This window comes from Fukomys damarensis, unplaced genomic scaffold (genome assembly GCF_012274545.1).
Source record: "Fukomys damarensis isolate Sample0158 unplaced genomic scaffold, DMR_v1.0_HiC HiC_scaffold_30, whole genome shotgun sequence".
Lineage (NCBI taxonomy): Eukaryota > Metazoa > Chordata > Mammalia > Rodentia > Bathyergidae > Fukomys > Fukomys damarensis.
The window spans coordinates 57,582,053-57,604,124 of record NW_022900942.1 but is presented as its reverse complement, the minus strand read 5'-3'; the positions used below and the strand labels follow the sequence as shown (position 1 = coordinate 57,604,124).

At 37.6% G+C, this 22,072-nt stretch overlaps 1 protein-coding gene across 2 annotated transcripts in view; it reads right to left on the bottom strand.

Moving 5' to 3' along the window:
• The window catches only part of Osbpl1a (oxysterol binding protein like 1A), a 179,880-nt gene that overhangs the window by 105,251 nt on the left and 52,557 nt on the right, over positions 1-22,072 (bottom strand). For both annotated transcript variants that reach the window (XM_010643791.1, XM_033757581.1), the window contains 3 exons: positions 15,913-16,011; positions 15,297-15,419; positions 9,510-9,591 (listed from right to left, as the gene is read on the bottom strand). In XM_010643791.1, the coding sequence (XP_010642093.1) occupies positions 9,510-9,591; positions 15,297-15,419; positions 15,913-16,011 (304 nt within the window). The remainder of the gene's footprint in view (positions 1-9,509; positions 9,592-15,296; positions 15,420-15,912; positions 16,012-22,072) is intronic.

Here is a 22,072-nt window from a genome sequence, read left to right as displayed (position 1 = left end):
TGGAAATAATCATAATTCATATGAAGAAGTTTCTCCACTTAACAAAATAATTATTTTCTTTCAAGGCCTAGTTCAAATGCCACCTTCCCCAGAAAGCTTGCAGGACACATCACCATGGGACATAGCCCTCTCCAGGACTCCAACAGTGGCCAACGTACTTATAATACAGGACAGGAAGCCTGGGGCGGATGTTAGATCTTTGTTGCTCCTCTAAATTTTATACCTCTTCACCCCTCCAATACACTGCATTGTGCTCTGAACAACAACAAACAAGACTCAAATGTCTTTTTTTTTTCCTCATTGAGTTTATTGGTACACAAACATTTCTTAAATAAGGAAATTATTTTTATATATATGCACAGAAAATCTGGATGTCTGATTTTCATTTTACATCAGAAAGAACTGTACTTTATTGAAGAAATGAAAGATGGAAACATTTCCATTTATATTACCATAAATTTGCAAATTAGGACAGATTGAGAAACTGGTAGTTTTTAAACGACATTTTGTTTTTTACTTGGGACACATAAAGATGTATTTTCCCTGTTTTTCAACATGTCACTATCCAAATATTTCTATCACTTGGGACAAGATATTTAAAAGAAAAAAGAAAAAAAAAACAACGAATGGAATTTCATATCCTCATCTTCCTTTCACTTCTAGTAATGGTGTTATCCGTTTTGTTTTTTTCTGTTCAAATACAAACAACAACAGAGAAAACAGCCCAAATACTAAGAGATTTAGTGACAAAGGTAAAGATTATAATTTTTAAAAATACTGAAATGGGACAATTTGGGTGGGAAAAATGTAATGCATATGACCATATATATACAAGAATTAATCCGTCTTGAATGAAGTGGTATTTCAAACACTGGCTTTCACATCAGATTGGAATTATTTAAATTCACTAGAAAATCAGTATGGTGTCCTCAAAACAGAGAAAAGATATTTGAACATAAAAATAAATCAACTGATTTTTTACAAATACAACACAAAACTGTAACAAAAAAATCAAGAATAGTGACACTATGAGCTACAAGAATATAAATGTATCTTTGTTTAAATTCAGAACTAGTTGGAAAAACCATCCACTGTCTCTAGATAATTTTTTTTTTTGGTACCAGGGATTGAATTCGGTTCTTTGCGCTTGCAAGGCAGGCCACCGAACCGCTGAGCTAAATCCCCGACCCCTTATCTCTAGATAATTTATATGAACTGCACTGGAAGACCAAATGACCTTTGGAGAAAACCAGAATTAATGAAGTAAATAGTAATCAGAGCACAGATGCACAGGAAGAAATCTCCACCTGTGATAAGGACAGATGAGGCATCTTGGGAAGGTCACTGCCACAAAACATAAGGTGAGGAGACAAAGAATTTGATAAGGTATCAATGAATTAGATAAATCTACATACTAGAGCGCTCTTCAGGGCACCAAAATCACCTGTCTTCCCAGAGTTTGGCAGAAGTGAAAATGAGCCACAGATCACTTAGTTTCACAGCCATGTCTTGCCAACTGGCCTCCACAACCTCACTGAAAGAAAATTTGGAGCTGGGGATTTAGCTCAGTGGTGCTGCCACCTGCTGCACAAGTGAAAGGTCCCAAGTTCTATCCCCAGTACCAAGTAAGTAAGTAAGTAAGTAAGTAAGTAAGTAAATAAATAAATAAATGAATGAATGAATGAATGAATGCAAGCAAGCAAGCTTGGACAAAGGGCAGAAGCTCCCACTCAAGATGCCGGCAATGATGAGCCTTGATGAGTACAAGCAACGGTTGTGGCCTATACTCTGCTTGCTCCTGCTGTCCTTTCTAAGATCCATGAAAGCCAAGCCTGTCCAGAGCAGGAAATGGAAGTACTCAGAGTGACACTAAAGATTGCTTAGTACTGTCTGTGACAGGGCAAGTGAAGGATGATTTGGAAACACATAGTGAAAAGACTTAAGCTAATCCTGGAGAAATCATGACGTTGTTTTAGCAAAGTGCGTGTAACAGATGAAGAGAAGCATTTCTTCCCTTGGGAACAACATATACTAAGGACCTAATGCACAAGAAAAGTTCCATACTGCTGAACAGACAGTACAAGGAGAAAAAGAGGTAAGAAAGGAGACTGAAGTGAGCAGACCTAGGTCATGAAGTCATCTCGGAGGAGATTATATGTAAAGGTACTGAAGCCTCCTAGTGAGGCTGGAACAAGGTCTAATTTGTAGGCGATATCTCTCTAAGCACACTCTAGAACACTGCATGAAGAAGGATTCTGCCACTACTATAATTTGTGGGAAAGACAGCTACAGCCTATTTTAGTGTAACAGTAGGGTGATAGAGAAAGGAGAACAAAGAAGCAAGTTAAAGGAGAGAGAGGACTGACCAACAAAAGATGTACAGAGAAAGAAGAATTAAGATGACTCTAAGATTTGAGCTTGGAAAGTTGTGTGAACTTATGCATTTTTTTGGAAATGAACAAAAGAAAGAACATGAAAATAGGTAACAAGAAGGGAAAATACTGACAGAAAAAAAGGGAAGGAGGCTCCTTGCTGTAACGAGAAGGGAAAATACTGACAGAAAAAAAGGGAAGGAGGCTCCTTGCTGTAAGTTGGAAACTTCTGCTATGCATCAGTCCCACTCTCTCCTGAACTCTCAAATAGAGGATAAGTATTTGAACACTTCAGTGACAGCAACAAACTCAGGTGACTGTCCTTACAAAGTCTACCTTCCCTACAGATGTGGTGGTCAATCTGCCAATTCTTCCAGTTTGTAGATCAAACAAATGTTTCAAGGGTAAACAGAATTCTTGATTTATTCCAGAGTATTGGATAAAATCAGACTCTGAGTTAGGCTGCATAGAGTCAAATGCCAGAGTTTGGTTTTTAGTAGTTCTTAGGTAAATTACCTCAACTCTCTATGCTTTAGTTTAGCTTATCTGTAAAATGGATGTAACAATAAAATGCAAACGTAGAGACAGAATAAAACTGAAGAATACCATAGACAAAGTGAAAAAACTGCCTAAAAAACAATCATTTTGAAAACACTGGATGTCACGAGAATGCGGAATTACAATGATAACAGAACTATGACCTAGTGAAGGTGAAATAAAGATTAAGAAAGAGACTTTACAACTCACAAAGACTGAATGAAAGAATCACTTAAAGATTTGCCTCAGTCAGAAAGAACTGAATCCAGAAGAGGAGGATACCAAAGTCAAAGGCATTCCGAAGAACGTGGAATAAACACTTCCCCAGTTCTCATGGTTTCTTCCACATTTTATCTCTAGAAGGTCTTCGGTACAAACTGTACATTTACTATCCTGACAGAACAAGTTTACTACTTGTGAGTTTAAAAGAAATGTTATATAAAGTAGGTAAATAGGTAATTTATCACATTCACCCACTCACGGTAGGGGGCATCCAATAGGCAGCATGTGCTGTAGTGGTGCTGCAGATTAACAAAAATTCCTGCCCTCGTGGACTTTATATTCTAGTGGGAGAGGCAGACAGTCACATACAGGAAGTCTAAAAAGTGACAGAGGAAAAAAAAAAAAAGCAAGGTAGAGGGACAGCAAGTGTTGAGGGGCCCTGAAATTTTGGACAGGAAGATGAAAGGGCCCTGCACAGGCCGAGCTGGTGTGCTCAAAGGATCAGACAAATTTTAAGAGACTCATCACAAAGATGAGGCAGGCAGAGTGAACTAACAGATCACTCTGGGTCAGAGGGGAAAGGAGAGGGGACAGAACAGTGCTGCTAAGCCCAGCAAGAGCTGGAGTCAGACAACGGAGGAAGCCAACAGCACTGTTGAACCACAGCCCTGTTAAACCACAGCCAGTGGGGCTAAACCCCTGACCTGTTTCTCCTCCAGTCCCCTGAAAAGCCTCCCATTTGCTGAACCCATCGTAAGTCCTCGCAGGAGGCAGTCCTGGTAGAACAGGCTGCAGGACACAGAGAGGGTGTGTGGAGGAGCAAACCAATGCAAGTGGCAGAAGCCTCAGTCCAGAGGGAGTGTTTGAAGACAGACGAAGGGAAGAGAGGTGAGTACACAGCAGAAAAGCCTTCTAGGAAGAGGACCCAGCACATTAAAGGTGCTCCTGGATAGATGGAGGATGGCAAGCAGGCAACAGGGCTACAGAGGAGCCACCAAGGGGATGGAAGAGCTAAGGACTAAGAAGTAAATGGGCTTCCAGGCACAGGTCATTAGCTCTGTCCTTCATGCCAAGTGAGTCAATTTGTAAGCCACTCAAGTGCTTCAAACAGAGGTTACTAATCCATTGTTGTTTGAGAAAGTCCCTGGGAAGGCTATACTTTCAGGGATCATTTCTATAGTTGGAGAAAGTCCCTGGGGCAGAACTAGAGCAGGCAGGTTGGAATCCGAGATCCAACTGGGAGGTTGCTTTAATAGTCTACATGGGAGAGGAGGGTGGGCCCAGCCAGTGAAGGTGGTAAAACTGCTTTACTCAAAGCTCAGGATTTTGTCAGATTTTTAAACTGATTGAACCAGAAGTGTCTTTCCTTTAAGATTTTTTTCTTTTATATAACTAAAACAACTCTAATTTCTTTAACCAGACTCACTCTATACATTTAATAATGTGATAAAGTATATTCATTAAGATTGGCAAGCAAAGTAACTTTTTTTTTTTTTTTGGAAATCAATTTAGCCACATGCATCAGCAGACTCAAAAATAAATTTCACCCACTAATCCCATTTCTAAGAATACTATGGTAATGTGGTGCTAAATCAAATATAAATACATTATTTGTTACAGTAAAAAAAAAAAACCTACATTAAGAATAAATTTAGAGATGTATGGACTACCACATGGCACTCAAGAAAGCTTACCAAACTTTCACTAGTGTGGGTGATTTTATTTTTGCAACTAGGCTTCTGGTAAAGATAAAATAGTAATAGACTTCAATACTACCTTTTCTAAGCCTTGAATTATGTGCTTGCAATGCCAGATACATAAACATCAGCATGCATTCAGTAGAAATTAGGTCTAAGTTTATCCAGGAAAATGATGAAGTATTTCAATAGCAAACATTTCCAACTTAAGACAGCAACCAAATCAAGTGTTTGGTCAAAGGTATTTTACAAGGGAGAGAATGGGAGAAAAATCATTGGAAATAAACCTTAAAAACTGTTTACCTAATTTCAGCTGACCAGTCTATGAGTCCTTAAATGCCAGGATGAAGAGCTCGTATGTTATTCTACAGTGACAAGGTTCTATAAAATAAAAACTTTCAGGCTGGGGATTTAGCTCAGCAGTTCAGTGGCCTGCCTTGCAAGCGCAAGGACCCAGAGTTCAATCCCTGGTACAAAAAAAAAACAAAAACAAAAAAACTTTCAACAAAAATAAATGATTACGGGCTGGGTGCAGTGGGGAGGTACCTACAGTGGAAGATAAATGGAGTGCTGAAGCAGGAGGATGGCTTGATCCCAGGAGTTTGGGACCAGCCTAGACAACATGTAGCGGCAAACTGTCAGCCAGAACATACAGACAGGTAGTCCAGGAGAATGGAAGATGCACACAAAAGTTTTGGAGGCAGAGTGTACAGTTTTATTCTTAACACCAGCGGGTCAATCTGGGACTTCTCCACAGAGAGACCAACCCCGCTTTGGGGTCCAGCAGGGGCCTGGTATCCTCTCGGAAGGGGGTGGGCTTGCAGGAGATAAGCACTTTGCATTAGTTATACAGAGCACAAGTCTTTTGGGCCCAGCAAATTCACCAGTTATCAAATATTACAGACAACAAGCTCAGGGTAGAGCCACATCCCATTTACATTTGGCAGGGAGATAGAAGTAATAAAACTGAGAACAAAGAAAATTCCTGGGATGTTTCAGAGGAAGTGTCCAGAAGCTCGGACATGTTGGAATGGGGGAAAACTTTTCCAGCAGTAAATCTGGCTTGAATCGCAGAGAAACATGTTCCATTCAAACACAGCAAGATCCCAGCTCAAAGTTGGAGGAGAGCGGGGAGGCTGGGATTCAGAGAGAAGGGAGAGGCAGAGACAGAGGAATGACGACAAAAAGTACCTATATAAAATTAATATGGCAGCAGCTGGGCACGCAGCAAATGCCTATAATCCCAGTCCTTGAAAGGCTGAAGCAGAAGGCTCACAAGTTTGAGCTTAGCCTCACCAATTTAGCAAGACTGCTAAAAAGGGCTGGGGACACAGCTCAGTGGCAGAGCACTTGCCTAGTATTTGTGAGGACCTAGGTTTAGTCCCTCACTACCAAAACTGGGGCAGGGGTTAAGCTGGCAACAAGAATATAATACAGTCAGAGTAGTTCTTCAAAGTCTTCTCATTCAGCTCCCTCAGGATGGAATGCAGCGGAGCCCCAGGAGACAAAGAGACAAAAGGCTAGGCTGCTGCAACGATCTGGTTTGATTTGAAGAGATAATGAGCTGAACTAGCATGGTAGAAACCAGAATAAAAAGAAAGGATTCTGGGCCTTGAAATTAACAGTTTTGCTAACAACTCCAACCTTATAATCTAAATTCTTTCTATAAACATTTTTTTTCTTTTTAAAATTTGTTTTAATGTAATACAAGTAGATATTAATAAGGAAAAATTTAAAAGCTCTCATACTTCCACGAAAACCTAAAAACTTCCTAACAAAATAATTTGAGAATAACAATAGTTAAACACTGTGTAACATGATCTTAAAAGAACAGCCAATATGTTACTCAGAGTACAAGTCATAGACAAAAAAGACTCTCTGTTACTAAGAAACAAACAAATGAAAGGATTAAACTTTCTTTTAAGGAACAAAGAGAAACTGGTAGCATAAATCTTGAGAAGGACCAGAGGATGTTTGGAGCAGGATGTGTACCTATCTGTTTCCCTAATAGAACACAAGGGACAAGATTACTGTCTACAAGCCCTTGGCATTAGAGCAGTCATTGTTATCTTCAACTTTCCTATTCCATTCATGAAATTATTTTAGTCTGTGTACTTACTATTTATATAAAATTTAGTGTTATTTATCTGCTCTGATCTTTCAGAAAACGTTCATAGTTATTTGTGAATAAATTACTCTTAACTCATTCCACAGAGATTTAACAAGCAGGAAAAAGCCCATTAAGTTTTAGGGTAGATGTATACAATAGGTTTTTGTTTTGTTTTTTGGACTAGGGATCAAACTCAGGACCTTGTGCTTTTCAGGCAAGCCCAGGCGAGGTGCCACTAAGCTAAACCCCTGGCCAAATAGGGTTGTCACACAATAGTCCAGCATCTCCCAAGTCACCCAGATGCCACTCACCATACTGAAAAATCTCTTTTGTGCTACTAAATATTTTACATCTCTCTAAGCAATGTTCATGTTTGATCAGTTCCTCCAAACTGGGATGAATCACAGCTAATATATCATTAAAAGTGACATGCACGTAGGTAACCTGAACCAAGAGATTTGGCTCAAGGTTTAAAACAAACACTTAGTTTGTTCCAGTTTGATATAAATTTTTTGCTTTGGTTCATGTTAAATGAATTAATCTTCACTGGACTTTATATAAAGAAAAAGCTTTCACACACTATTAGAATCCTTCTGACTTTTGATCATTCTTGGTGAATGCTGTTTCAAAAGCCCATTGATAGCCAGAGGTGCATAATCCTGTAAATGTACTAAAAACCACTGAATTGGACACTTCACACAGGTAAACTTTATGTTATATGAATTGTATCTACTGACACTTGTTATTTTTAAAGTCCACTGTGAATGAACAACGCTAAGTAATAGTCCAGACTGTAGTTAGTAATCAAAATGACTCCTTCCTGAAGCTATCACTACAATAAAAATATGGAAAAATCAAAGTAATACCTGTTGAGCTTTAGTAAAGGGATGCTGGAGATACATACGGACAGATACCACCCTAGGAACATAAACTGAACCTAAGAGTCCACTGAGGGAAACTAACTCTCAACAAAAACTGGTCACCATGAACTTACAGATAACTAAATCAATTATATTTACACACATCATGGCCAAAGTCTAAGCACATGTTAAGAGCTTCAAGTCTAAGAAACATGATGCGTTTTTTCGTTTACAAAGGAATAAACACTTTTTTCTTAACACTTAAGTTTCACTGTTAGACTACCTATAGTCAGTCCTCCATAATTTATAACACAGATTACAGATATAAAAAGTTGTAACTCAAAGATTAGTAAGTAGATACTTTATGGGAGGAATTGGCAAGTGACACACAGAGAGGCAGCAGAATGGAAGTAAAATAACAAAAGTTTACTCCATCCATGGGGATTGATCACACCTAATTGCAGTGCCCTGATCAATCCAGTACTGGGCTACAACCCTCCCTCCCTTTTATAGGGTTTTATGGCCTTGATCTCATTCAGGAGGTTGTTGCATTTTCACAGTACATCCTGCTGATATTCAAAACATGGTGGCAGTGGGGAGGCAGTTGAATTTCAACCTAGAAGCTGCACTTCTTTGATAAGGGAGGTTACCTTTAAAATTAATTTAGTTATCTATTCTAGCCAAGGGGAAGGGAGAGAAAGGGGTGTGTTTGGTCAGCAAAGCTAACAATGGTTCTTTTCATTTACAAAACTTTTGAGCTAGACTAGATGCCTCAAGTGCCAGTTAATTCTGAACTAAACAGAGTAAAGGGCAGAAGTTATCTTATGTAGGGTTTTTGCTATTAAAGTTTTGCCTATCAGATAAGCTTACATATACATTTATAAAATTATAAAAGAGTAAAACCTAGAAATTACAAACTCCTTTAATGTATAGATAGGAGAACTGAGACTTAGAGGAGTTAAAGGTACTGTTCAAAGAAACAACTAGGGCTGGGGATTTAGCTCAGTGGCACCTAGCTTGCCTCACAAGCACAAGGTCCTGAGTTCAATCCCCGATACTGAGGGGGGAAAAAAGGAACAACTAGTACATGGCAGAGTCAAACTAAGACAAGTCTTCTGGAGTACTCACAGGCAGAATTTCTTAAAGCCTGCAAAATTTTAACTTTAAATTGACTTTTCTTTTTCCCAAAAGAATAAGTATTACTCAAAAACATCTTCAAGGAATAAAAATGTTAAATAGCCCTGTTTAAATTTCAAAATAGTTTCATTAAATATATTCTGAATTCAAAACTAAAAATTGTTAGAACTATAGAAGATCAATACCTCTGAAAATAGGTTTGCTAAAAGAGCAATTTTGGGGGGGGGCTTTTTTTTTTTTGGCTTTTTGAGACAGGGTCTCACTATGTAGTTGAGACTGACCTGGAACTCACTATGTAGCCTAGGCTGGTCTCAAACTCACAGAGATCCTTCTGCCTCAGCCTCCCAAGTGCTGGGATTACAGGAGTGTGCCACCAGGCCCAGCCTGAGGGGGAGCTTTTTGAGGCAGGGTCTCCCCTTTGTATTCCAGAATGGCCCTGAACACACTAGTAGCCCAGGCTAGCCTGAAACTCAAAGTGATCCTCCTACTTCAGCCTCCTGAGTGCTAGGATTTCAGGTGTATGCCACCATGCCCAGCTAAGAGTGATTTTTTGATAATCCTTTTTTTTTTTTACCTTTAGCCATGTCATACTCCTTCATCATTTTGAGAAAGTTGGAAATTTCCGTATCAAGTCTCTGTTGACATGCTTGTGCTTTCTGGAAAAAATTAAGAAAAAAAGTTAAATGAATAAAGAAATTTTACATTATTTATGCTTTAATGTTTCTCCCCAAACTTTCATGGACTGATTCCTTATAAAGGGGAAAAAAGTGAAAAACAATTCCCTTAGAAATTGAATATAACATTTCATCAAGTAGAGATTAATAAAAATAAATATTTAATTCTAAATACATTCAACATCTGTTATGTATATAACAAAACACATTTAACACAGCTCTCTTATCATTCCATGTATACTGAAGAATTCCATTTCTCTGATTAACTTACATTAGGTATTATTAACTTCATCAAGAAATTATAAAGATTGTACTCTAAAACCTGTCTTTGTTTTTAAAAGTTCCAGATGGTCGTAACATTTGGAAACCACAAGCTGAATTTCGTTCGGCAATCTAAGCACACACTGCCTCCACACAAATCAGACCAGTAACAATATTTTCTTAGTTTGTCAAAGCTTATGAAAGAAGGTAAAATCCATTCTAGAAAGCATTCTTGCTTGGAACTTCAAAGTTCTACATAGTTAGATCCCTAAGAACAAAACAAATACAGAATTATATAATGCAAGTGCATCCCATTTTAGGACAAATCTGCCAGTAGAAGATGAAAATTAATGTCATATTAAATTTAGAATATGTGCTGCCGAAGCAAGCACATATTAAATTTAGTTTTAGACATGATTTCCCTTTAAAGTGACAAAAGTAAGATTTTAATTGTAAATTTTCTTGGTTATGGCAATTGAAAACATTTATTCTGAAAACCTGGACCTTACAAATATCAGAATCACACTGCTCTGAGTAATATATTTGGCCTCCTTTGTACTCTGAATCACAACTAGTCCATCATAAAACATTTTGCTAACCCCAAATTAACCTACTGTAGATTAAGTGCCAAGGTAACACAGGTAAGCACCCTTTTCTCCAATTCCACCTTATAAATATTTTAGTGCTTATGAAGCTCAGTTCAACCACTGCAGAATTATTCATGGTACATTAGTGACAGTCAGTGTTCTCCTGCAAACTTGCATTATTCTGCTTTGAGGGTCCTAACAACATTTAACTATAACTTGTTTGTTTTTTTGAAGAGGTAGTGTCCCTGCACTATGCAATTCAAAACACCATAAAAGAGTATTGGTATGCAAGGGAATTTTTTCAGACATAGCCTGTGCATACAAGTTGAAGGCAGGAAAAAGGCAGAGCTGGAAAGAGGCACTGAAGCACTCATGCCTCACCCATGATTTATTAATAGAAAATCATCATTCTCAGTCTATACATATTTAATATTCTTGCTCACGTGAAAGTCAACACCAGTTTTCTCTTTTCCTTTACAAGGTAAAGGCTAGACTTATAAAAGTGAGCGCCAGCTTCATTTGCAGACTGAATCTGTAATAAGCAGTACAGTTTCTGAAATTACAAAGGCAGGAAACACTCTCCATAGCATCATTTTCAAATTTTGGAATCACATTCATCCTCCCTTAGCCTGACAGTAAAAAACAAAGCTTCCTTGATTAATGATTTTCTTATTTAAAAAAAGGTACATACAGGTAAACTGGAGAAGAGTCAATCTACATCTACAGTATTAAATTGGGTACATGTGTTTGTTTAAACAATTTAGTGACATTTTACTAACACAAAACAGAGGAGCAAGACAGTAAAACACAACACACTCACCAATTTGCTAGTTAATGCTTATGAAATCTCTGCAGAGTCTGCCATGGTGTCTCATTCTTGACTTCTGTGTCAGTCGCACTGTATCGAGGACTCTAAGTTTTACTTTTTCTTTCTTTAATGACATACAGTAAATGGGACTCCACTATGAGCAATGGTCTAATACTGATGTCTGACAGAATTTAAACTTTCTCCAGGTTATCTGGGCAAAGCACACAGAACAAGCGTCACACCTACAGAGGCCCAAACGATGGGAAGGCAACATGGGAGCAGCCAAGCCACACAGACAACCTTGCTCACCTGTTCCCAGGTCTGTCCACATAGACTTTCACTGCCAGTTGTTGGACTTAAACTGATGTTAAAATAACTCATACAGGGCGAGGGATTTAGCTCAGGGGTTCTGCTGCCTGCCTCGCAAGTGTAAGGACCCGAGTTCAATCCCCCGTACCAAAAAAAAAAATTAAAATAAAATAACTCATACAGACCTATGTGGCAGATCAAAAATACATATCAATGGGATGGGCAGCATGCGAGGAGTGGACAGGGTAAAAGAAAAGTAATTCTGTTATCAGCCATTTAAAGTTCCCAGGGCATTGTCTGGAAATAGGACCCAGGGAGTTTTCCAGGTGACAAAAACATTCTGGCATTTTTCTGTCTTAACATGTTGGGATTGGTGGTGCACATCAACAATTCTAGCGTGAGGATGAGGTAGGAGGATCACCACAAACTCAAGGCCAGCCTGGTCTACCTAGTGAGAGTTCAAGGTCAGCCTGAACTACACAGCAAGACTGTCTCAAAAGGCAAACAAAAAGAAAAAAAAAGATTTGCTATCAACATCTCAGCAGGAATGGTGGTTATACAGGGAATATGCATTTCTCAAAATACATGAAATTGAATATGTAAAATGAATTGATTTTACTGTATAAAGAATTATACCTCAAAAATATTAATTGAAACTTCAAAACCACAGAATATACAATCCTGGCAAGCTTCCTCTTTGCACAAAACACTCATATTACAAGCAGAGGTACCTAGTATTGCTCCCATGATCTTCCTAACTAGCCAAATCCACTTCAAGGTTAGCCTCATCTTCCCTTGCTCTAAGCTAGGCCAGAGATCGATCACACATTCTATTTTAGCATTTTACTGTGGTCCTGCTCTATAGCAATCTTAAATGTTCTACTCTGCAGTAGGCATATACCCAAAAATAAAGATCTAGAGAGAAAGACTTCTCCCCCACATCCCTGACTGGTGTCCTAAAGCCTGTTTTGCCACATTCCTATCCCCAAAGCAACAACTGCTAATTTTTCATCTTACTAGGGAGGCTCTAGGCCAACACAAACATGTCTGTGTACTACCTGGGTTTTTTTTTTTAACCAACGTCACAGCATATTTGATGTCCTATTTTATACCTTGCCACTTGCATTTCACATATCTTAAATATATCAGCACATCTTGGCCTCATTCTTGTACAGATGGACACAACCTTATTGGTCCCATGCTGATACACAGGTAGTGTTCTGCATATTCACTGTAATGATAATGCAGTCTTTAGCAGGGAAAGTTTTATTTTATTTTTTTTCGGTTGGCTAAAATTTAGTGCTATCTGCTCATTATTTCACACAACACAAATGCTGCTCAGATCCTACAGAACAGCGATGGGGAACCTATGCACAGGCACCACAGTGGTTAAGCAGATGCCTCTCTGTCAGCACACGAGCCAAGGTGCCCCAGCATTGCCCCAGCAGCTGAGCATTCAGGGTTTTTATTTTTTTGTAATTAATTAATTTTATCAGTACATTAAAGATATGTAATGTAATGACATTCATCATTGGAAATATGCACCTTTACATAATCCATCTCGGTTCTTGCATTCAAGTTTAATTGCAGTGTTGGCATTTTGTGATAAATAAGTGGGTTTGGGGTTGCAGTTGGGCCCTCAGTCTCTAAAACATTCGCCATCACAGCTACAGAATCAACACATTCTCACCAAACACAGTTCTCACTTTGCTAGCGTCATCTCAAGTATCTAAGAGCAGATCCCAGTGCTATTCACTAGAACTTCCCATGATGACAGATACATTCTATCTGTGGGGCCAATGTGAAAGTCACACGTGCTACTACTGATCACCAGAAATGCATCCGGTTAAAAGAAGGGACTGAATTTTTAATTAATTTACTTGTCAATAGCCATGTATGGGGCCAGAGATTTAGCTCAGTGGTTTGTGAAGTTTGGTACTTTTAAAATATATATATACACATACATATATATATATTTTTTTTTTTTCTGGTTTTGGAGGACCACAGTCTGTAGGGAGGTTAATTGAGACCAAAGTGTCATAAAACATGCTCACTTTTCCTCCTCAATTTCTTATGAGTTTACTTGCAAAGTTATGTTGAGGAGGTGAAATCAATTTTTTAGTTAATTCAGATGATTAGAGAATACCGATCCTAGAATACCTGATTTCTTTAGAGTGTCCACAGAGCACCAAGAAAAAATCTGCCTCATAAATTGGGCCCTAAATTTCCTTGTAACTTAACTGAAGCATCAAAGACATCCTGGAGCCGGCCTACCCCAAGCTATAATTCAACACACTTCAAAGCTCCATTTCAGATTTTACCTATTTTGAACCAGCCTGCAGATGCTGAGGCAGAATCAGTACTCACAGAGGTAGCACCCAGAGCCTGTCGGACAGAGCTATCTATAGTTTGCAAAACTTGGTTATAGCAGCCACTTAACAGTGGCTAAAACAATCACCGGCACCACATTCTATAAATATTAGAAGGCAATAATTTCACAGTTTCAAAATTAACATACGAATAAAACAATCAAATAAGGAATAAAATGCAAGGTATAGTTGAGGTTGGTAACCTAGCTGAAAATTTGAAACTATTGCTAAGAAGAAATCTTTCTTTAGGGAAGTTTAATAGTATACAAATTAGCATGAATGACAACTGACTAGAGCAATGTAAAGTGTTGAACATAAAAGATAAACAGTATTTAAGAACAAATCCGTATCCTTATTTTGCCTGTTGCTTTCATTAAAAAGGTCTTAAAATTACTATAAAGTCCTAGAAATATACTGGTATGCTTTGAAAATCTTTCCAGGTATTATCATTCATCTGATATTGAGGAGAAAATTCACTTAAGGAACATCAACTAAATTTTAAAGCATTTAACACAGTTTTACTTGCTTAACATGATTGCAACCATATATATTTAAATCTTCTCCATTTTCAGTTTTAATATTATTCTAAATGCTCTAGTAGATGTCACTTTAACAAAGTTCACTGATAGGAACCTCGAATCGCTAAAACTCTGGGCAGTAAAAACCTTCAGTAGAGTTTCTTGATTTAGAAACATTTAAATCCCACAACCCATCCATATGCTCTGACATAGTTATTTACACTGAAAATCATCAAGTGCAGTTCTACCTTCCAAACCCAATTCCCATTCTGATAGAGAAGGTGCACTTCAAAGCTACAGCCAGAAACTGATGCCTTCCACCCAGTAAAAATATATCTATCTCATGTCAATGACCATGTGCCGATATTCTTCGGTAGCTGAGACATCGATGTCACCTCACATCAGGGCCTCTCCATTCATTACTGACACTTTACCTCTAAGCAATAAAGTTACAGATTTTTACAGTGGGTTTTCAACAAAACTATTGGCCAAGAAATGTGTCACTATGGTTGCATTAGTTAAATTCTGAAATATGTGGTGAAGTCACAAAGGGCAGCAAGTCAAACTATGCCTGCTCCCCCTACTGGTAGCAGTTTCCATACAGAAGGACAACTGCTGCAGCAATGGGAAGTAACAGGAAAGAATGCACAAGGGCACAGGTCCAGATCCTAGGGCCTGTCTACAGAGACCTCCTAAATACCAACAGAATATGAGGAGACAAAGAGCAGCACTGGTCAGAAATCATAATTCCAAAACCTCATCTCTTAACAAAGTAATTCTCCATTAAAACCTGCATGACAGAGCTAGAGTGAAGGCCAGAGTATGTTCTGTTAACCTGTAAGGATTCCTTCAAATCCACAGCAGAAACTGCATCTTCCTCTTCATCCTCGGTCACCTGGTCCTGGGAACAGTAGTGGGTGCTATAAGCAGAATGCTCTTCGATTGCTTCCAGCCAGTTCTGAGATAACCCAAGGATTTGAATAAAAGTGAAGAAGATTTTTACTCCAAAGAGACAATATGACAATGGTCCATAAAGCATCAGCGTAGAATTTCCATCCTATAATGTTTGATTTCCTCACTTAAAAATTAAGGGGTAGGGCTGGGAATTTAGCTCACTGCCTGCCTTGCAAGTACAAGGATCAGAGTTCGATCCCTGGTACACACACACACACACAAAATTAAGGGGTATACTAAATTATCATTTAGCTTTCTTCCCCGAAGTCAATAGGGACCTTCCACATTCAAAGAATCAAAATAAAAAACAAATTATGAACAGAAAATACCTACAAGTGCTTGTTGATAAAGAACTAATTCATAAGTCAAATTTTAAGCACTTTATATAATTGTTCCCACTGAAAAAGTAAAATCAACAAGATCTTAGAATAAATATTAACATCATGTCTTTAAATGTCCTTTAAGTTTTAGGGAAGAGAAATGAATCCAGAGATTACCTCCCGCGACTGCTGAAGGCTGTTCTTAGGAACCCTGAAGCCATGAATGGTGTCATCAAAGCATTTAATAAAGAAGAGGCAGCTGTCACTGGACTTTACCTTAGACAAAAGAAATCAGTCAGACAACACTCACTCACAAAAGAAGATCCTACAATTACCAATACATAAAACTTGAAGTAATAACAAGACTTAATAATACTCAAATACAGTGGTACCTTGGTTCATGAACTTAATTTGTTTTATGATTTGGGGGAAGATGGTTGCTTTTGGATCACCTTTTGGATGTTTTGTCTGTGCTGATATGGAAAATGTTTCAGCTTAGCACAGAATAATGAGGTTAGTAAAGACAGGGGAAGGGAAAGAGTAAGAAATGGTTTTCAAATAAAAAACTGGAAAGGGAGAAGACAAGAATAGAAAAGGATAGGCTTCTGCCTCAAGACTCTACCAGAGGACACTCCTTGCAGAAAACAAACACAAAACTATTTTTTGAGGCTCCTCACTCCCCTTAGATGAAACGTCGGCACATGAAGAACATAGAAAGTGAGCAACCTTTGATAAGCTGTGGGGAAGCACTGTTCTCTAGGAGGAAATGGAAAAGAGGAGCTGTGGAAGACCAATGGCCTGGGTGAGGGACTGAGAGCAGCGCACCTAGTGTGCCAATAGAAACAAGGGCCTGCGTGGAAAATAGCCTGTCTGTCTTTGGGAATTAATCAAGCAAAACTGGGGAGCCACAAACACCAAAGAGAGCTGAGGAATTCCCCAAGAAAAAGAGACAGATGAGGTGGCCCCAAAGTCTGTATCCTCACATTTCTAACCGATCCATGAACCACACATGTTCAATCATTCTCGGTGGAGGCCAGATCCACTGCCTAAGACAGAGTTTAGAATCCAAACGAAGCCAAGAAAATATCTTGCTAAAACAAAGGAAATAGCACTTAACAAAAAGCAGAATCCAGGATCTCTAGAACTTAACATTGATAATATTAAGGATACAATCCACATTAACTCACATATAAGGAAGTAAGAAAGCAGAACACATTTGCAAAAGAAAAATGCAAGACCAAAACTGTCAGCAAGGATAATAAAGACTAAAATATACACTACCTCCAAGAGAAAGAAAATATAAAGATACAGATAGATTCAAAGTAAACAGATGGAAAGTCATCATGGAAACAGTAAGAAAGCCACATTGGATATATTGACATCAGGCAAAAAATTTTCAAAAATGGATTATAAAGAATATCAACATGTTAATCAGGAAAATAGTCATATATATGTGATCAATAACATCAAGAAATATACAATCACACAAGCATGGTTACAGATTTTTAACACCTATCTCAGTAACTGATGCAACTAGCTAAAAATCAGAAAAGACACAGAAAATCTGAATTACACTATGACCACTCTGAATTAATATTTATAGGACACTGCACTCAACCAGTGCATGTATGTATTAGGACAATACACAAGTAGAGCTGTTAAACAAATACTGGTGATTCTGACAAGATGCGAGTCATACAGTGAATGTTCAATGACCAACATGGAATCATATTAAATCAAGAACAAGATAACCAGGGACCCCCAGTTATTTGGGAATTAAACTCACTAAATCCAGTGGTATGAAAGAAAAACAGGTACAAAGGGAAAAATATAGCTTTAAGGGCCACATTAGTAAAGAAGATAGGTCTCAGTAATCTAAGCGTTAGCTTTAAGAAACTATAAAAGAGATAAAGTTAAATCCAAAGCAACAAAAAAATGTTAAAAAGTAAAACAGGAAACAAAAACAATAGAAAGATTTTTGTTTGTTTGTTTTGTTTTGTTTTTTTGAGACAGGGTCTCACTATAATTGAGACTGACCTGGAACTCGCTATGTAGCCCAGGCTGGTCTCGAACTCACGGCAATCCTCCTGCCATGTTGGGATTACAGGCGTGCACCACCACGCCCAGCTAGAAAAAATTTATTGGAACCAAAAAACTAGTTCTTAGAAAACATCAATAAAATTGTAAAAGTACTAGGCAGCTTTAAAAAAAAAGAAAATTATCCATGTAAGAACTGAAAGATGGTACAACATTAGCATACCAATATCAGAACAACAGTTAAGGGCATAATGTTAACAGTAAGTCTGAAAACAGCCATGGAAGAAGTTTAACTTATAGTCTGTTATGGCTTGTGTTTAGATGTTCCCCAAAGTCTCATGTTTTCTCAGAGGTGGCTGCATCTAGAGTGTGTGATTTACTCATGGTGGGGGGAAACTAGGATTAAGGGCATGAGTGCTACCTGCCCAAAGTAGCCTGAATAAAAATAAAGGAGCAGACAAGTGCTGTTGTATTTCCTTGTTACTTCTGCTGTCTTCCTCCATTATGAACAGTTGCCCCTCTGCAACCCTGTCTTGGAGCTGGCCGATTATGGACTGAAACCTCTATGAAATGTAAGCCAAATAAACCTTACCCCTTTAACTTTGGATGTCAGGTATTTTGTCTCAGAAAGCAGAGAAAACTAACCAACACATTCCCACAAAATAAACTCCGGGCTCATGTGGCTTTGTGGGTGAATTCTATCAAGCACTGAAGGAAAAAATAAACCCAAACTGGGCCAGTGATGTAGCTCAGCGGTGCCATGCCTGCCTGGCAAGTAGAACGTCCTGAGTTCAATCCTCAGTACCACAAAAAATAAATAAATAACCCCAAATCTATGTAAATTCTCCCAGAAAACTGGAAAGCAAGGAACACTTTTCCTTTTATAGCCAAGGCCAGTGTTACTTTGGTTCCAAGGTCATACGAAAAAAAAAGTCACAAGGAAAACAACTATAAACCACTATTCTGCACAGAGATGAAAAGCCCTTAACAAAACATTATCAATATATTAAAAAGATACTATATGATAACCAAGTGAGATTTATCTCAGTGTACACTAGTTTATTAACAATCTAAATTCCGTCACCATGTCACTGTATTAATACTATGAGAAAAGTCATACAAATGATATCAATAAGACAGAAAAGGGACTTAAAATTTAACATGATGCAAACTCTCAGCAAAGTAGGAAATTAAAAGAACTTCAATCAGATTAAGGCACCTAGGGAAAGCCTACAGCAAATCACTTGATGGTGAAAGGCTAAATGCCTTAATGCTTTCTACTTAATACAGCAAACAAAACAAAAATGTTGACTCATCAATTATATGGAAATTGTAGTGGATGTCATATCCAGTATAATAAAGGATGAAAAAGAAACGACACACAGATTAGAGAGAAATACTGCAATCCTTATTTGTAGACAACATAATTGTATATTTATAGAAGAGTCTGAGAAATCTACAAAATAGCAAAAGTATTAAGTGGATTAGTAAGGGAATATAGCATTTGCTAAATACTAAAAATAATTATATATACTAGCTGCAAAATATTAGATGAGACGTTGAGAAATTTCAGTCTCTATAACAGCTTCAATAATAAATGCATAATAAATTTAAACAATTATAAAACATTAGAAAATTAAAGATTTCAATCAGTGGAGATATATGCAGTATTTATAGGTTTGTTTCAATTTACAAAGACAGCAAAGCATGTACCCTAAGCGAATGTATAAATTCAACACAATTTGAATCAAAATGAGCACTCCGGGACACTAAAGACTGATCAAAGATATATCTACTGGAGTAACCCACTTTCCAGTCCCACTTCTGTCTCAGAAGTTATCTTTCTCTCCATAAAGTTTTTCTACTCTTTTCTTAAAAAAAAAAAAAAAAGATATATTTACCTTTTTTTTTTTTTCCTTTTTTGGGTACCAGGGATAAAACTCAGGACCCTTGCACTTACGAGGAAGACTGCGGAACCACTGAGCTAAATCCCCAGCCCTAAAGATATATTTAAAAAACTAAAGCGCTTATTCCAAGAAACCTACCCAACCTACTCAGTAAAAACAGTAGATGATGGTGGAGTTTTAGTGTAAGATTACTCTAGCCCCTTCTCCCTGACTCTATGAAAAATTTTACAATAAAGGGCAAGCCCTAAAGTTTAGGGCTAAATTTATTTAGAGCAAACCACTGAAAATTTCATGCCAAGAGGTACTGTCATAAACAGTGATCTCAGCAGCAAACAATTAGGAAAAGGCTAGCATCACAGCATTATGTGTTCTAGATACTATTTGGGGCAAGCAACAAACTGGTCGGAAGAGAGCCAGAATTTTAAAGCTCTTGTAAATATGTTTTAAAACTAAAGGAAACCACGTTTAAAAAAAAATTTTAATTTACTGTCATCAAATATAAAACATCAATAGAGACGAGTTATAAAAAAGAACCAAACAGAAATACTGAAGTTGAAAATTACCAAAACTGAAATAATTCACCAAGAGACACTCCAACAGGTTTGAAATGGCAGAGGAAAGAATGAAAGAAGTTTAAAAAAGAGCAATCAGAAGGGAAGAAAGAAAAAAAAAATTTAAAGAAAACAGAGCCTCAGAAATCTGTAAGGCATTAAAAAGAGGCTGAAAATATATTACAAGCAAAAATGGTTGAAAACTTTTGAAGTTTAACAAAAACATTAATCTACATTTCCAAGAAACACAGTAGGTTCTAAGCATGATAAATCCAGAGAGATCTATACCTAGAAAAATCGTAGTCAAATCATTGAAAGACAAAAAGGAAATCTTAAAAGCAGTAATAAAGAAAAGGGACAATAAAGACAAGAACAGCTGAATCTGTATCAGAAACCAAGGAGACCAGAAGCAGGAAGTTGAATGTTCTAAGTGCTGAAAGAAAGTTTCTATCTTGCAAGAATTACTGTTCTAAAATGAAGATAAAGATATTCCCTAATAAGAAAAAATTGAGAGAATTCACTGTGAGCAGGAACACAAGTAGAAAGTGCAAAGGACATCTTTACGCTAAAATAATCAGACAAGAAATAAAGAACACGGTTATAGGTAATTGTACAGGTCAATACAAATAGAGTATAAATAGACTTTCATCTTTTTTCTCAACTGATTTAAAATAACTATGCAACAGTGGTTGTATGGTTGTAAGGTGAGGTTCACATAGGGTGCAATGTCCAGGACAGTGACAGTACAAGAGGGGAGAGAGGAGCCAGGCATGGTGGTCATGCCTACAGTCCCAGCACTCTGAGTGGCTGGTGCATGAAGACTGCAAGTTGGAGCCAAGCCCGGGCAAGTTAGTGAGACTCCATCGCAAAATAAAAAATTAAAAAGCACTTCAGCATGTAGCTAGTGTGAAGGCTCTGAGTTTAATTCCCAGCACAGGAGCATGGAAATAGAAGGGAAAGGACAGAGCCACACTGGAATGAGAAAATTATTCAAGCAATAACACATATCCCTTGGAAAAAAATAAGAGCCAGAGATGGTACAAATGTGAGTTACAATAAAAAAGCCAGTCACCAGAAGCACTTAGATGAGGTATCTACAGTGGGCAAGCTCACAAAAATAAGAAAGTGGAATGGAGCTTGTTAGGGGATATAGTCATGGGAAGATGGAATTACTCACTAGTACAGACTTGCATTTTTTTTTAATTGAGTTTATTGGTACAATCTAGGTATATAATACTGTTACATTCATCATTGGGATTCTGTACCTTCACATAATAGGTCTTGATTCTCATTTTTTCCCCTTGTCCCTGCCCTCCCTTCACCCCCTCTTCCCCTCCCCATTTACAAACACTTTATTTCCATTTTTTCAGTTTCTCATATCTTTTTCCTCTCCCTTATTACCTTTCCCCCACCCTTCCCACTTGCCCTACACCTTTAGCCCTTTACTTCCTATTTCACATTATTAATTATCTCATTAGGATCCTGTGTACTATTATAGTTTTCGCACCAAAGAAACTATTTGGTATTTCAGTTAAAGAAATCTCTGTATGAACATTAAAATAGGGAACCCTAAAATAAAACTAAAAAGGAAAGTAAAAGAGAAAAGGCAATGATGTAACATTAAAATAATCCTTAATTCTGGAGATGAAAATGGTGCCCGAACATATTTAAGTTGCTCCTTGCTCTTATAGTCTTATCTTATTCTTTTTTTCATTATTTAGAGAATACTTTATTAGTTTCTGTAATCAAACCCACATAGATATGACCTTACATATATGGCTGTCCATTTCTGTACAATGCCAACTCAACACAGTAAATTGGGATGACTTTTTCCAAAGTTGG